The sequence below is a fragment of the Schistocerca cancellata genome, chromosome 7 (genome assembly GCF_023864275.1).
Source record: "Schistocerca cancellata isolate TAMUIC-IGC-003103 chromosome 7, iqSchCanc2.1, whole genome shotgun sequence".
NCBI classification, from domain to species: domain Eukaryota; kingdom Metazoa; phylum Arthropoda; class Insecta; order Orthoptera; family Acrididae; genus Schistocerca; species Schistocerca cancellata.
In genome coordinates, this window is record NC_064632.1 from 349,401,395 (window position 1) to 349,419,923 (window position 18,529).

At 38.9% G+C, this 18,529-nt stretch overlaps 1 protein-coding gene across 1 annotated transcript in view; it reads left to right on the forward strand.

The window, feature by feature from the left end:
* The first annotated feature begins 8,218 nt into the window (after positions 1–8,218).
* LOC126092034 (equilibrative nucleoside transporter 3) overlaps positions 8,219–18,529 on the forward strand; it is a 71,177-nt gene continuing 60,866 nt past the window's right edge. The window contains exons 1-5 of the mRNA XM_049907433.1: positions 8,219–8,588; positions 8,872–9,054; positions 9,796–9,877; positions 15,779–15,945; positions 17,668–17,762. Of these exons, the coding sequence (XP_049763390.1) occupies positions 8,891–9,054; positions 9,796–9,877; positions 15,779–15,945; positions 17,668–17,762 (508 nt within the window). The 5' untranslated portion in view covers positions 8,219–8,588; positions 8,872–8,890. The remainder of the gene's footprint in view (positions 8,589–8,871; positions 9,055–9,795; positions 9,878–15,778; positions 15,946–17,667; positions 17,763–18,529) is intronic.

Here is an 18,529-nt window from a genome sequence, read left to right on the forward strand (position 1 = left end):
TTTGTTTTGTTTTTTGTTTCAGAAACTGTTGCTCCAGGAAGTAATAATTTATGTGCATCAAAAACTTTGACATGTAATGCTAACTTCACTGTTAATTCTCCTCAATCTAAGTGCACCATCTCATAACACTGTTGTTCATATCAAGTGTAAATTGTACACTGTGTATGAAGTAAATGTGCAGAACAGGAAGGGAATCAAGCTTCTTCAGCATGCAAACTGTCGCCTCAAACAGTGAAACAGTCTTTGAAAGGCCTCACAGAAGAACTACATAGATGAAAAGTATTTTAGTGCTTATTAGTGTATCCAGTGCAACTTAAACGAAGAGTTACCATGTCAGTTTACCAAGACAACACTAGAAGAGTGAGTGGCAGCAATGTGGGGCTCCTGGTTTCACAAGTTATGCACTATGTGTGTCCACAGAATTCCATTGATTTAATGCTTAGTGAAGTTGTAAGTAACTGTTTAAACAGGACTCTATTTCTGAACTAGAGTGCTCACATGAGATATCAGTAATCACTTGATAACCACTTGGTATTAGTATAGAGTGGCTCATGCAATGAGAATTCTGTTAAGTCTTTTTCTTACAGAAACAAAAGTGAATGCTTTTACATTAATCCAATTATCTTTGAAGGGCAGTAAACTATATTCATGAAAAAGTCCACTGGTTAATAAGCTGCAAGTTTGTTTTGTTTGTAAAACTGAAATAAAGATTGGAGTAATGTCTTGCTGAATATAAAATTATCATTTATGTGTGTGACCCATTTGTTATAGAAATTTCTTTTTACACATATCATAACTGAACATACCTGCACTAATGATTGTAATGGCCAGTTAGAAGCATGACTGAAATAAATATTCCTGGTTGTGTGAAGTTGTCCAACGAAACTGATAGTGTGCAGAATGACCTGAACATGCTTAGAAGGGAGAAATGTGTAAGAGAGATCAAGATAAGCTTTACCTGACATTAAGTGTAAGCTCCTGATTTTGGCAGTAGTTGCACATAAACTCAATCAATAATTTTCATACAATACTGCCATTTTCCTCTAACTGAAAAGTGTTATTGCGGTACACACATTATGAAAATCGAACATTTCGCCAGTGAAGTAATCGAAAGGATGTAGTGTCGTTTGTACTGTTCACTTTTACAGCTAATAATTCAACTTAAAACAATTGGCATCAATAAATTAAGTTCTCAGCTGTATGATTACTTGCACAAATCCCTGAAAGTATGTTGTATCTAAGTACATACAAAGAGAATTCCATAAGTTCACTGACTTTAAGTAGAGAGTGCAAGTTCCACATGCCATGTTTTAAGGGAAAAACCCTTGTTTTGGTGTCAACAACATGGTGGATTCCCTCTCCCCCTGGCTTTGGTCAATGCCTTCTCTAGCAAAGATAATGCCATCTCCCTCTTCGAGTTCTGGTTGTGCATGGAGTGGCACCTTCCATTGGCGCTTCAGTGTAATAAAATGGTGACTTTAGTGCTACCTTATAGCGAGCTGTTGAACTAGCTGAGGGTGGTTACTAACTTGTTTAAATGTTTACATTTCAAAATAATTACTTTCATAATCGAGATTCGATTACCCTCTTTATGAATACTACCATGCGTTTACTAACAATAACTGAATCAGCGCACCCACACTCAGTAAAATAAATTAGGTACAAACACAAAATCACAACTGCATATTTGCAGAAAGTGCACATGTCCTTTCAATTCCACAGCCACCATCAAAATGAGCTCATTAGATGAAGGCACATTAGACAGGTCCATCCATATCAGGTACACCCTTCATTTAAATCACAGTGGTAAAAGGTTCTTGTCTAAAGAAATTTGTCTTTTAGTAAACTTGTATTTCAGGAAGCACAGCATGAAAGCAGCTCAAAGTGCGTTGGACAAGTGGGTCATTAAGACAGGTTCTTGCTCTTACAAATAATGAACAATATTTTTTGGGGAAATAATCTGTACCACAGTTAAATGTGCTGCAAAACTAAACAGTAAATGTAGTCAAAACACTGCACACCAAGATTTACAGTCTTATCGAAGTTGATAAAATAAATATAGTTCTTAGCAGTGAATGGAAGAATGTTTTAGGTTTACGTTTTTGTGAACATTTGTTAAAAAAGGAGTACTTTCAACACCTAAAAATATTATATTATAATCTTACAAACTGTTCTTGTGAGTAGAACCAACACATGGAGAAATTTATATTTATGTAAAAGAAAATTAAAATTATAAATGTGTAGCTTCTGAATCCAAATCATTTTGTGAAAAACATTATGAATTCTTAACTGTTGAATTAGTGGCCAACAAAGCTATTATTTTATTTGTGTACAGATCTCCTGATAACAATGTGTTTTCACAAAAAACTGAACCTTCCTATAGGTAGACTAAGCACTATTGGAAAGCTGTGGTACCTTGTGGACATTTTAACACTGATTGTCTGAGCCAAATCCCTCACAGAGAAAACTCCTTAAGTACAATAAAAGCCATTGTTCGTGTGTGACAGCTAGTTCTAAAACACATATAACAAAAACTGGGACTACTTTCCTTGATCAGATATGTGTATACATGGACAAATGTAGTTCAGAAAACTTTGATTATAGCCACTTCTCACATATGATACCTCTATTACCAAAGCAAAAATGGAACATTTTTGTGTATTTTCGAGCATTATATTGACATAGCTCTTCCAAAAGATGAAGTAATTTCCATAAGTTCTAAAAGGAATTAGGGACTTCCTTTGCTCTCAAAAACTAACAGTAGTCCAAAATTTCTAAGTTATTTCAAAGAATTAGCTTAGTTACAAGATGTGTCAGGAAAGAGGCAAAAATAAAGAAAAATGAGAAATATACACTCCTGGAAATTGAAATAAGAACACCGTGAATTCATTGTCCCAGGAAGGGGAAACTTTATTGACACATTCCTGGGGTCAGATACATCACATGATCACACTGACAGAACCACAGGCACATAGCCACAGGCAACAGAGCATGCACAATGTCGGCACTAGTACAGTGTATATCCACCTTTCGCAGCAATGCAGGCTGCTATTCTCCCATGGAGACGATCGTAGAGATGCTGGATGTAGGCCTGTGGAGCGGCTTACCATGCCATTTCCACCTGGCGCCTCAGTTGGACCAGCGTTCGTGCTGAACGTGCAGACCGCGTGAGACGACGCTTCATCCAGTCCCAAACATGCTCAATGGGGGACAGATCCGGAGATCTTGCTGGCCAGGGTAGTTGACTTACACCTTCTAGAGCACGTTGGATGGCACGGGATACATGCGGACGTGCATTGTCCCGTTGGAACAGCAAGTTCCCTTGCCGGTCTAGGAATGGTAGAACGATGGGTTCGATGACGGTTTGGATGTACCGTGCACTATTCAGTGTCCCCTCGACGATCACCAGTGGTGTACAGCCAGTGTAGGAGATCGCTCCCCACACCATGATGCCAGGTGTTGGCCCTGTGTGCCTCGGTCGTATACAGTCCTGATTGTGGCGCTCACCTGCACGGCGCCAAACACGCATACGACCATCATTGGCACCAAGGCAGAAGCGACTCTCATCGCTGAAGACGACACGTCTCCATTCGTCCCTCCATTCACGCCTGTCGCGACACCACTGGAGGCGGGCTGCACGATGTTGGGGCGTGAGCGGAAGACGACCTAACGGTGTGCAGGACCGTAGCCCAGCTTCATGGAGACGGTTGCGAATGGTCCTCGCCGATACCCCAGGAGCAACAGTGTCCCTAATTTGCTGGGAAGTGGCGGTGCGGTCCCCTACGGCACTGCGTAGGATCCTACGGTCTTGGCGTGCATCCCTGTGTCGCTGCGGTCCGGTCCCAGGTCGACGGGCACGTGCACCTTCCGCCGACCACTGGCGACAACATCGATGTACTGTGGAGACCTCACGCCCCACGTGTTGAGCAATTCGGCGGTACGTCGACCCGGCCTCCCGCATGCCCACTATATGCCCTCGCTCAAAGTCCGTCAACTGCACATACGGTTCACGTCCACGCTGTCGCGACATGCTACCAGTGTTAAAGACTGCGATGGAGCTCCGTATGCCATGGCAAACTGGCTGACACTGACGGCGGCGGTGCACAAATGCTGCGCAGCTAGCGCCATTCGATGGCCAACACCGCGGTTCGTGGTGTGTCCGCTGTGCCGTGTGTGTGATCATTGCTTGTACAGCCCTCTTGCAGTGTCCGGAGCAAGTATGGTGGGTTTGACACACCGGTGTCAATGTGTTCTTTTTTCCATTTCCAGGAGTGTTTTATGGAGTCATCCAATAAAATTAAACCCATGTTGAAACCTGTTTGGAGTCTTATGGACAAGACGACAACTCTCAAAAATATTGTATAATCACAGCATGGAAAAATGCAACTGATACTTATGCAGTTTCACAAAATTTAACTTCTTGTTGTACAACTGTTGATCATGAATTGCTGAAGGCAAAATCTGGAAATCCATGTGACACAACATTCAAAGGGCTTTAATGTCTTGCAATGAGCAATCTATCTATTGTGTATGAGGCAGAACTATGGGCCTCATGGAAAAAGGATGACCCGGCTGAGTCATGCAATTTGACTCTTAGTCTGATCACAAGATGTGGCCATTAAATGCATGCGTTGATCACATAGGCTGATGTGAGTATGAATGATGGGATGTATCTGGAACATCTTAGGTGATTAGAAAGTAGACAGGACTACAATTAAACACTTAGATTTAATTCAGCATCAGCGGTGAATGTCGATCTTGACTTTCTAAAATAATATTTACAAGTGCAGTTATAGACTGAACTGCGAATATCTTCTTTACAATTCTAATTCCTTCACACATATATCAATTGTTAATGCATAAACTGTATGTGGTGCCCGGCTAGGTCGTAGCTACTGACTTAGCTGAAGGCTATGCTAACTAGCGTCTCTGCAAATGAGATCTCTGAAGCTATAACAAGTGAACCATTCCTATTAAAGTCGGCTGTAGAACTGACCAGTGCGCTAGCTCGCCTCGTAAGACCAGCCGAGTGGCAGCACTCGGTCTGCTAGCGTCGACAGTGGTGACTCGCAGATCCAATGTGTAATGACGGACCATGGCCAATTTGAAGCCTACAACCTAGCAAGTATAGTGCCTTGAGGTGACACCACACTATAGATGTTTCTCAGTCCAGTATGGCCAACTGAACTTCTAAATGGCATTAATTCGCTGAAGAGTAAACATTCATCTAGTAGTGATGATATACTGGATTATATTATAAAAAGATCAGCAACGCACATGCTTCCTACTGCGTTGTATATCTACAATTCATAGTTATTATCTTATGTTTTCCTGAAGCAGCTAAAAAACAGCAAACATAGTACCCCAAATTAAAAAATGTGATCAGCTGTACTTGAGTAACCACAGGCCTGTGTCACTACTGTCTGTTTTCTCAAAAATTATTGAAAACGTGTTCCTTCCTTAGCTGACTATATTCTTTGACAACATGGCTTAAGGTTGTAGCACTCAACTGGAACAGATACTTTCAGCCTGAAAAACTGTGTCCTGAATGCAGGTGGCAATCACACATAAATCTCAGTGTCATTCTTAGTCTTTATAAACCTATTCGATGTACCAAATCATTTTGTACTCCTGAGAAAGCTTGAATTTTGTGGTGTAAGAGGCATGTCAAATGACTGGATAAATTATGTTCTCAATGTTGCTCACAAGTAACAGAAATATAAAGTAAGTGGAAGGATATGAACTCTAGGTTTGCCATTCAAAACCATGTGTTCCAAACCATGGTGTTCCACACAGTTCAATTTCAGGTTCTTTTTCTTTTATACACAACTGACTTCCTATTACACTCAGTAATTCGGAACCAGTTCTGTTTTCAGATAACATCATTCTATTGATCAAATGGAAAACGAAAAGGATCTTACTGAATCTGAAACAGATATCAGAAAAGACGTGTCTGAGTGGTTTGTCAGATACAGACTAACAATAAATCCCTAGCAAGTAGAATCATTGATTTCATATAAATCCAAATAAAACTGTACTACAAACCATAACATTTACGAGTAGCCAAAACATTAGTACGCTGATTGAAACTAAATTCCTTGGGATTCATATTCAATAACATCTTCATTTCTTAATTCTTACATCATACCCCTAAACTCAAAACTAGAAAAAATTAGCTATGTTTTTAAAAATCCTGTACAACAACACTAGTGTGGAAAAAGTTAAGGTCATATACTTTGCTCATGTCATTTCATTACTGAGGTACAGTATCATTTTCTGGGGAACTGTTCACAAAACCAAAACAGTTTTAAGGAAACAAAGTGCAATTATAAGAATAATGAAACAAACAAGTAGCAGAAAATCATGCAAACCACTTTCTTAATGAAACTTCCTGGCAGATTAAAACTGTGTGCCTGACCGAAACTCGAACTCGGGACCTTTGCCTTTTGCGGGCAAGTGCTCTACCATCTGAGCTACCGAAGCACGACTCACGCCCTGTCCTCACAGCTTTACTTCTGCCAGTATCCCGTCTCCTACCTTCCAAACTTTACAGAAGCTCTCCTGCGAACCTTGCAGAACTAGCACTCCTGAAAGAAAGGATACTGCGGAGACATGGCTTAGCCACAGCCTGGGGGATGTTTCATATTCTTCGGATCATATTCAAGCTATCTAGCAAGATAGATGTTTGGATTATGCCAGCTGTTTAAAAAAAACTGATATATTTTCTTAGGTAATGTATGGCCGCATACTAACAGTTTACATGAGTAGTTTGTACTAGTTTTATGTTGTACTAAGTGCAAGTACCATATTTTTACTTAGGTCCTATATATAGTTGAAATTATTGCTTATTGTCATGATTAACTCTTTGGTGGAGTTGTCAAATATACTTATGGCGCACAAAATACCTCTTGGGGTTCTAGAATAGGGTGAACTCATAGTTAGTGAAGACCATTCATATTCCTTTTGTTATAGTTACTTGCTTATTAATGGCGAATGGTTAGTGATGACAAATATTTTGTATGTTCACGCTTTAACTCAGCATTTGCACAGCACTTTGGAGTTTACTCCGTGTCTTTGCTGACAAATAAGACAAGTTCTATCACACAGTAATTGATAATGGCTTTTCGACTTTTTTCTTTATATAAGCCATGAGTATTCTCCATGGAAATGTACCTGAAATATGATTTCAACTCCTTGATGGGACATTTGTTTTTCTTGCTTTTAAACTCTTCTGTTGTCTACGAATATTATATATAAAAACAACCCAGTTGGGAAATGTGAAATAATAACATAGATGTGGGTGAAGAAAGGCTCAATCAGTCTCTTAAAAGTGGTGCCATATACAAAATAATACAATATTGTGTCCATACAATGTCGCTGTATCATCATCCAGTTTTTTTTAAAGTCGTATTGACAAACTAGGATCACGTTAACAACTTCAGTTCCTCTTCTTCCTTTGTTGTTGTTTCCTATTTTTCCAGTATTCCCTCACTTTTTCCCCATAAAGTATTTTACTTCATTTTGTCCATGTTGTTCCCGACTTTTTATTTCATCTGCTTTGAAAGCCTTCCAGATTTAGTATTTTATTTTTAATTAGCCAGTTTTTATTTATTTTTACGTTACTTTAATTGGTTCACTAACATGTTTAAAAGTGAAACCGAAACATCAGAAAGGAATTTTTGTTTCATTTGAATACTGTTCAAAGGGGGATCTGATTCACTGAATTATTTGTAATACTAATTGTATAAATCAGACTCAACATTAAGCACATGGTTCTAAATAGGACTATTGACTTATTACATGTAACTGAGAATCTATTTTCAGTGCCCCTGTATACTCGTATTGTTTTCTTTTATCATGTGCAACTTATTTAGCATCGTATTACATACAACTATATTTTTTTTTAATAAAGCCCACACAGAGTTTTAAATTACTTACGAGAACATCGATTTCTTACTAGTCCTCAGAGATAGATTAATAAATAGATTTAAAAAATTATTTGAATAGTACATTTAGTCATCATGCAAGTTAAATAACTGTAAATTATATGTAGAACATAACGAACTCCTCATCTGTGATCTGCTTTATATGTGATTATCAATCCGGCTGTTCTCTTTTGACTGGGAGCGCCAAACCACATTATCGATTCTTTTGTTGTGTATTTGCTGCGATCTCCCGATTGTATTCGGAACTAAACAATAGTTGTGTTAATGTCCTATCTTTGGCAGAGATATTGTAATGCCTGTGCTATTGACAGCGGCAAGTGTCAACTACGAGTACGGTGCGCTTGCTGAAGCTCGTCGGTGACAATGGTATAGGTAGTGTGTTGTGAGTAGCATTCGGATGATGTAGTGACTGGTGACTCATGGCAGAGTAACATGCTGCCCGTCTTTGTTATTTCGTAAATGCAGCATATTGTGTTGAAGTGGAATTACACGAAATACTGGCCGTATTATTTTCGTACAGTCGCTAAGTGAAAACACGTCTCAGTCAACGCCAAGAAGACTAACAAATCTGCCTTGCGTTTTAAACCAGATACCTAAGTTGCTGTGGCTTTCGAAAGAACGCGCTGACTTTTCAAAGAGGGTGTGAGTATATGTCTATCGTCCTTTTCTTCGGAGGGAAGATCTGTTAGAATAGTGTCGCATTGTAATTAGGCAACAATTTTCCAGGTGTGCCAGCAGCTTGGTGTTATTGTTCCTCATCTGTTGTTCAGTATCAAATATTTCATGCTAGTGTTGTTTATCAGAATGAAGGAAGGACCAATAATAAATAGAAACAAGGAAAAGCGGTGGAAGGGACTCTTCTGACTTTTATTTACTGGATGGGCTTTTGAATTTTTTCATCCACCTATGTCGTCTTACTCCACAGGTAATTCGAGTTTTGGAATATGGAGTACTCAGTCAATACCAGGCCACTACTTCAACAGAGTGAAAGTGAGAGTGATTTTGACGATGGAGCAGCAACGAAAAATCGTCCTGCCGAAGATGATGACCATGTTGTCGTCACAGATGATGTCAAACCTCTGTTTAAAGTCAGGGAACCGTGTGACAGGTAAAATAATTATGTGAAATCTCTCTTTCATGTTTCTCTGTTTTTTTAGTTTTTTAATAGGCGCCAAATATAATGTTATCCAGCATCGATTGATTTCATATTTGATACAAACCATAATCCTAAAAGCTTTCCAAATATCAAACTCATTAGATACTTATTTCACCTCACAGAGGTAAATTTCAGTTATCGTCGGGGCGGGTGTGGGGGGAGGGGGGGGGTCACAAGTGGGGAATCATAGCCATATACACCTGTTACTTGTACCTTAAACGGGATGCACAGATATGACAATTCTGTTTCATAAATACCACTATAGGAAGATCACAGAGTAATGAATGAAAAGTTGGTTTTGTCATGTGGTAGGACATCAGGTGTTTAAGAAAAGGGCTGAAGTTGAAACCACCCAAGTTTTCCCAGTTACATATATGTCTGCCTATCCTCAGTTTTATCACTGCAGTGACAAGACTTTGCATGCAGTTTCAAAATTTTGAGTTTTAAAGTTTAAATTCCTCTTAGGGTTGTAACTCGGTTCGTAGTATTTTACCTGCAAGCCTTGTTTTCTAAACTGAAACAAAGTTAATATTTGCCATATGAAATGCTGTGAATTGAAGAAGTAGAGCTATCAGTTTCGTGTGGTCCTTCAAAATTCTGCAATAGAATGTATTTAATTTCTCACATACGTTATTTAGACTGAGTGAACTGCAGCGCATTATGTAGAAGTATATTTGTTTTGTTTTCTTACAGGTTTAACCTAGCTTATGTTATATTTTACCTGTTGGGAATGACTACTTTGCTTCCGTGGTGTTTCTTCATTACAGCTGATGATGTGAGTCTGCAAATTTTCTTCTTTTTCCAATTATTAAAAAATTGCATTGATGATGATTGACAGCTGTTTGAAATTAGATTGAAATGAATTTACTAAAGGCAAAAACTTGGCTGCAGCTGTGTTAGGTACATACGTTCTACCTGTCAGTGGCATATATTTGTGCTGGACCAGGACTCGAACATGGATTTCCCACTTATCATCAGTGGTCGCCTTACCATTAGGCTATCCATGTACGCCTCCAGGACCAACATAAACCTCTGTATATCACTCTATGTCCCTATACTATATTCATGAAAGTAAGAGACTGTGGTATGGGGATGTATACAGTGTGACATGAAAGTTTGGGTGGGTCCCGGCACATGCACAAACAGCCGAATGCAAGGCAACTGCTCGCAATAAGTGGGAAACCTTTATTTGAGTCCCAGTGCGGTGCGAATTTTCACATCGCCAACAGATAGAATACCTTCGTCTTCAACAAATTCATTTATATCTATTGAAGACAGAGGAAAGCTATATATTGTGGTGGTAGTGTGAACAAAATACCATCTGAATGCCATATATTGTTTCTTTCACAAACACTTAATGTGCGGACAAATTTGAGGTTTTAGAGTGGGGATAAACTAAATATAACAGTAAAAAAAAAGCACCATGATCCCAAAACACACAAAATGACAAAAAAAAGACAAAATTACCATATTCTGGTACACCAACAAAATCTACAGGACACTTCCCTTGACCTATATAGGTCAACAGTAGCTGACGATACCAATACCAACTATGAAAACTGAAATAGTCATTTCCCTTGACCTGCGTAGATCAACCACAACCATTGATATCAAAAAACCAGCACCTACAACTACGAAAAATGTCAGAGACAGTGAAACTCTGGTCACCTCGTATTCTTGCGGCAAATGCTACACTTCAGTGAACAGTCCAAATAACTAAAGGAATTTAATAATGGAAGTACGTCCTCCCCCATCTCTGACCACAGCGTAGCACTGTTTTATTTCGTCGACATATCCATACCTAACAATAGAAGCCACATAATAAATTAAACGTCTTACTGCATCACAAACAACAAACCAGTAAACCTAACGAAAATGTCACGTAAACAAAATTAATTGATAACTCACTGAAAAAACTTTCATACCTTCCGTCCCGAACTACAAACACTGCCAAGGGTTTCACACATCCAACACCAAGGCTCAAATGAACCCAATACAACACAATACACTCGGAGCGCGCGCACGCGCGCGCGCGCACACACACACACACACACACACACACACACACACACACACCGCCAGAGGACACCATCAAGCACAAGAAGATGGCATCTACAAACACAACGAACTCATAAACTCCACGTGGAAATGACATCACATGCAACACCCTTACGTCGCGGGTCAAAGCAGATGCATGGAATTGGACATTTCCATTGACCATTATGTTCCACTGCCAATTTCGTCTCTGCATATGTGGTGCCTTTTTGTGTCAACACGAACTATTGTTTTTGTCGACCTGCACCTCTTTTACTGAGTGATGGAAGCTTTAATTCCAAAGAAAGCAATTGCGCACTTTTGTTAATAATGCATTCATTTGGTACCTACTGCTTACAAATAAATGTTTAAGTAAAAATTCACATCAGTTATCTACATAAATATGGTAATAGTTTGTAATTATTTTCAGACCAGCCCGCAGCTGTATTTCACGTATATTTTACGCTAGTTTCATTCTGTTGTGTGACATCAAAAATTCATCAGTCTTCAGAACGAGTTCTCATAAAGTGGAACCAACACTCTCCTGCCAGTTTGTGAGAAGTAGTTCGAAGGTTGTTGGTGCACACTCAGTGTCATCTAAAACTGTTTGTAGTTTAATACACATACCTGAAATGCAGCTATGTTGGTTTAGTTAATATTTAAATTATTCGCCTTTGGAGCACCAAATAAGCAGGGTCTTTAATAGTTTCTATTATGTAATGTAGTCAGATGTTGGATTTATGGAGATAATTACACCATCGCTGGTGTGGGGGATTTATCCAGTCTAACTTTCACTAAGCTGCCAGGATTAGTTAACAAAGTGGTACCATGCTCATACTGATGACATTGACATGTTGGAGATATGAGCATTAAGAATTTGTGAGAAGGCCAAAGTCAGTTAATGCTATACAAATTTGAAAAGCACTTTCAAAGGTCACCAGTGATGGGTGCAGGAAAAGGTGAATTGCCATTCATCAGGAAATGTAAGCATTCCCAGCTTTCCTTGTGATATAAAGAATGTGGAGAGGAAGCAGTTGAATTTAAGTTTGGCTGACAGAGTTCTTCACTGTCAGTGACAAACAGTGTGGTACCAAGACCACATGTTACTCAGTTCAGTTCATTGCTACCATTAAATGTAAGATCTAAAGAGATCATTGTCAAACTTTATTATAAAATTTTGTCTGTTAAAAGGTACTTGACCATAAGAAGAGTCTATTAGGACGCCTCTATGAAAACAGAAAATAATCTACATCCTAATCATTAGGGAAAGTAATACTGAATGAATGGTGAAGTACTATGGGGTACAGACTTATGAAAGCAGGAGATCTGTCGACAGCTCTTGCATTAAGTATGTAGGGCTCTGACCAATATTACCCAGTGTGGTTATGAGTTCCAACTTTCTCTCTCACTCCACATTTCACCAGCAGTCTTTCGCAACATCAAGAGAACATATCCTAACCAAATGCACTACTATGGATTTCCTGAATACTCAACATTTTTACAATTGTTCAGATAGTGTTTCTTCCTTTAGAGCATTGTGACTTCCTTTCAACCCATTGCCCCAAGAAAATAGTGTCCCTCAGATAAGTATTTTACGTAACATTGTTTCAAGAGTTAGCTGCATTGCCTGATAAGATATCAATTCTTCACACTTTGTTGGAGGGGGGGGGGGGGTTGTACACAATAGTTTTGCTCATAACTTAGCTTGGCAATTACAATCAGTCACGTAACAGTCTTCAGCCTCCTGAATAATGTCTGTAAGAAGTGTTTTACTTTTTATCCAGAACAATTAGTATCAATTTTAATTGTTTTCAATAATGTTACAGTTCAATAGTGATACACGTGGAGCTCTCAGCTTTTTAAAATACCATTGAAACTGAGTCTCATGACTTTTTTTATGAGATATTCACATTATTTTTATAATTAGGTCATGGTGCATAGTGCAAACTGGCTCAACAATGAGGACTGAAAGGAGGTTGATGCAAGTGCCACCTAAAGTCTTTATTCAGTTCCATCTAGAGTATGGCTCTATTTTTTTATGCATCAGCAAGGCCCAACTATTGGAAAGTTGTAGATACAGTCACATTGTCCACAAAGAGGGCAGAAGATTGGTGATTTGGGCTCCAAAATAAGTTCCACGCCAGCATCAGTACAGGCAATAGTGGCTTCTCTTTCCCCACCGAATGTATTTAGTCAGTGTCATCTTGAAAATGTCAGTCTGCTGCATTCAACTTTGTCATTAAGACAGCCCAATTGCAATCTCATTGAAGAAATCTCTCTTTGATCTGAGAATAATGATCTAGCAATATTTTTTCACCTGAAGTCTTTCTCTTACATTTTTCAAAATATAAATATCTCAAGGAAAACCAATGCCCCCTCTGCTACTCTCTGCACCCCACTTTGAAGACAGCTGGTGTAAGGTAGGAGAATAGGAATTGGAAAAGTAAGTAATTTGAAAGATCTTGTACCCAAAGAAGCTCCATATTATATCCAAATACTTGAAAATGATTGTTGTTGTAATGCTCAGGAATAAAAATAATTATATTTCTCCAATGTAAAAAAAGACAGTTTGCTACTTACCATAAGGAAGACATGTTGAGTTGCCAAGTAGCATACAGGCATGATTAAAATACACTTACATAAAGCTTCCAGCCATGAATTTCATCAGTAAAAGAAAGACATACACCATTCACACACACAACCAAGCACACCTCCCGCACATATAATTGCGAACTCCAGCATCGTGGGCCAGAATGCAACTATCACGTGGGGTGCAAGCAGCAATCTGGAGGAGTAGGGTTAATAGTGTATGGGTGGAGAGAGAGACAAATGCAGGCTGGTGGAGTCTCCAGGGACTAGACTGCCAAGAGCAGCATCGGGAGGTTGTGGGACAGAGAGGTGGGGGAAAAGGAGCAAAAAAGGAGAGGAGCAGGGTAAGACAGACATATGCATTGGCAGAGGACTGCAAATAAACATGGTGGGATATGAGAATGGGGAGGAGATGATAGGACAGCAGGTTTGGTAACTGTTGGGTGTAGGGTGTGGAGACAGTATGTTACCATAGGTTGAGGCCGGGAAAATTACAGGAGCAGAGAATGTGTTGTAAGGATAACTCCCATCTTCACAGTTCAGAAAAGCTGGTGGTGGAGGGCGGGATCCAAATGGCTCGGGTAGTGCAGCAGCCATTGAATTCAACTATGTTGTATTCAGCTGTATCTTGTGCCACAGGGTGGTCTACTTTGACCGTGGCCACAGTTTGGCAGTGGCCATTCGTAATGGTGGGTAGCTAGTTGGTGGTCATAACAATATAAAAAGCTGTACAATGATTACAGCAGAGCTAGTAAATGACATGGCTGCTTTCACAGGTACTCGGCCCTGATGGAGTAGGATAAACCTGTGAAAGGAGTGGAATAGGATGTACTGGGTGGGCGAATCGGGCAGATTTTGCACCTGGGTCTTCCGTAGGGATATAGTCCTTGTGGCAAGGGGCTGGGATTGGGAATGGCAGTGGGATGGACTAGGATGTTGTGGAGGTTGGGTGGACGACAGAACACCACTTTAGGAGGGGTGGGAACTATCTTGGGTAGGATGTCCCTCATTTCAGGCCGTGATGATAGGTAATCAAAGGATGTAGTTCAGTTGTTTCTGTCCTGGTTGGTACTGGGTGATGAAGGGGACACTGCTTTGTAGATGGTGCTTGGGTATGATGGGAAGATTGGGGTACGAGGGGAAATGGCTCAGGAGATCTGTTTGCGTACTAGCTCTGGGGGATAGAGCCTGTCTTTGAAGGCCTTGGTGAGACCCTCAGCACGCTGTGGAAGGGAATTTTTGTCACTGCAGATATACCAACCTCAGGTGTCCAGGCTGTATGGAACGGATTTTTTAGTGTGAAAGAGATGACAGCTGTCAAAATGCATGTATTCTTGGTGGGTTTCACATGGACAGAAGAGCAGATAGAGCAATCAGAGAGGAGGAGGTCAACATCTGGGAAGGTGGCACACACTGTGGAGGAGGACCATGTGAAGTGGATGGGAGAGAAAGTTTTGAGGTTGTGAAGGAACGAAGATAGTGTGCCTTAGTCCTGAGTCCAGATCATGAAGATATTATCAGTGAACTTGAACAGGACTAGGTGCTTTGTGTTGGCTATGAAGATCTCTTCCAGATTGCTGCTTGCATCCCATGTGATTGTTGCATTCCGGCCCAAGATGCTGGAGTTGGCAGTCGTATGTGTGTGAGGTGTCCTGGTTGTGTGTGGGAATTGTTGTCTCTCACACTCACTCACTCTTTTACTGACGAAGGCTGTGGCCAAAAGCTTTATGTAAGTGACTTTTAATTGTACCTGTCTGCAACTTGACGTTTCTTACTTACAGTAAGTAGCCATCTGTCTTTTTCTATATTTTTGATATTCCTACCTGGAGTTTCCATTGCTTGATTTAATTATATTTCTGTATAGTTTAATACTTTTTTAAAATTTAAGCAAGTTAAATTATTATAAATGCAACAAACATTTTGGTTATGTTTGCAAAAAGCCATACTAATTGGAATTATATTAACAAATATTCATGTAATTATATATTTTTCAGAGTTAAAATCAATTAATTGGTGGTCTGGGATTAATTCTACAATTTTATTCTTGTTGCAGTACTGGATGTATAAACTGCGGGATGTTAATCAGAGCTCTTTTGAGGTGTATGACCTCGATATTGATCAGAAATCAGATTTGCAAGCCAGTTTCACAGCTTACCTCAGTGTTGCATCAACAGTTCCCAATACACTCTTCCTTGTGTTGAACTCCTTACTTAGTCACAGGTATGTTTGCTCGATTTTCAAGCAAATGCAGGTTTTCCAGTATATATGATATAGAAATATAAGAAATGATAAAACCACATTAGTAAACTAGAACAAATTGCTGGACTTATTGGCAGTGAAACCTGCAATACAGGTAAATATCGAAACAGTGAAGTTTCGTTTCTACAGAATGGTGCAGGGTTCGAGCTAAGTGATTGGGCATAACCAGCAGTGTAAATCTACAACCAGTGTCGGGATGTTAAAAACTTAAACAAAGAGAGCAAATAAATCTTCAACATTATGAACTAAAGCAAATACCAAAGTTATTTACAAATGTTAGAAATCGAAAGCTTAGTACTTAATAAAATGAGTAAACATAGTACATGTGCAGTAGTGCTTGTTAGGAAATAAAGTTTGACAAACAAATTACTAGCTAACGGGATTGTACTAGTTGCAGGTACCAATAAATCTCGTTGGAATAGTCTTTAACTTACTGATGGTACTGTTTTGTTACACTAGCTGCAGAACAAATCTGTCACAAAGTAGGATAACTCAATAGCTTAATTAGAAGAGAGTTATAAGACTTGACTTCACTATAGAACCAATAAATAAATAGGAATAACAATGATCTGAAAGGCAAATAAATGAAGAAGAGAGAAGACACAACTGAGATAGAGGTGACTTGCAAAACAGACATGGATATGTTTACTGTATAACCATATGAACCATTTTTCTGGATTCTAACCAAATAGAAGACGAGTACTCATCTGAAAATAGGCCGGATAAACACAGCCACATATCATATAATGAATGATTTCACAGTCAGATGTCTTAGTTGCTGGTGAGTCTTCTGGGTTGTATGGCTGTGATCCAAGAAACTTTTCAGTTCCTGGCATTTTGCCCAGAGAGTACGTGAACAATGTTGGAGATGCTCTTAGTCTTCAGACTCATCAGTCGAGAAGACTCAGTGATGCCAGGAGCACCTCCAAAGATGTCCAGTACCATTATGGGTTAAACATCATGAAGTGAAAAATTTCTTCGACCATAGTCACATAGTCACAAATCATAATTTGTGAGGAAGCCTTGAAGATTTCATCCAGTGTAATGTGAAACCACAGATTTCATTCCCATTTTGAGAGACACATTGCTAGTAGAGTGAAAACAGGATTACAGTTCTTCTACCAGTTACTATTATAACTAATAAGTAAGAACTACATTTTTCTATATATTTGCCATTGTCCATTATCTGCACCATGCTATACTTATAGTTTGTTTAATGCTTTCCCTCCCTTGCTCTATTCAGTCAAGCTTATTAGTACCATATATGCCATAACGTCTGCTCATTTCAGAGTCTTTTTCGTACCAACTACTTTTGACATTTACTTCAGTCATTCCTGTTTCCACCATATTATGTCTTAAAGTATTGTGTTAGTCTTGCATTTTTCTTGTCTTCTGTTATTCTTATTTTTTTCTGTTTTCAAGTATATGAAATCCAGCTCCTCACCATTGCATAATGCCAAATATCTACAAATTCTGAAATAAAAGTTACACTTGCTTGGTACATAATTCATAGTTCTTTCTTTTTTTCTCTTTTTTCTAAAAGTCCCGTTTCACAAGCATGCCAAATGAAAGAAGAAAAAGCAAGCTGCTGGACTAAGTGTTTATTGGTATTGTTAAGATTCAGATATTTTGGCTGTTTTCTTTCATGTATCTATGTATTCAAACACTATTTGTACTTTGCAGGATATCATTAAAAATACGAATGGTGGGATCAGTTTCGATTGTTGTCTTACTATTCATTGAGACCACAGTCCTGGTAAAAATAGATACAGACAATTGTAAGTAACTAAATGTCATTGTAACTGCATGAAAATATTTATAACAATGTTAGGCAGAAAAGTTTTATTAACTTTTTATGGAATCTTAACAATTTTTTTTTTTTTTTTTTTTTTTTGTGTAAATCTAGGTTATTTGTCATTTTTTAATGGTGAAGAAGCAGTGACAGGATGGCTCTATATTTTGTAAAATATGAAATTCTTTACCAGTTTCGGTGAAAAAGCTCTAAATATTTGGGTAGCTAGTACAATGTGAAGTCTGCAAAATAGTTAAAAGACAGAGGATATTGCATTGACAAGTAAACCTATCCAAGGGATACACTTCGATTTTGATTAGTGGAATATGTTATAGTATAGTATAGAATAAAATAAGACACATTTTTATGTGCCCATATGTCCACTAAGAGAGTAAAACAACCCCTTAAAAAAACTAAGTTTAACATTTCTGAATGATTTCCATTGAAATGGTAATAGGTATATTTTTAAAAAAAAAAAAAAGCTCCTAAGGTTTTCAATGTACATTGCAACGGTGCACCCACATGTGTCAAAAAAGACTTCTCCCTCCCCCCCCCCCCCCCTTCAAAATCCCCACGCCTTCGCCTTTTTGTTTCTGATTTCGACATATGACTAACAGCATCGTTAATACCAAATTCAGCATATACGATGAAGTGGTGTTCCAAAGATGCATTTGTCAGAAATAAGCCAGAAATATCTCTGTATCGCTGTACAGTTGCCCTGTGTGTCTGTTCCAGTGCTAGTTATCAAATTGG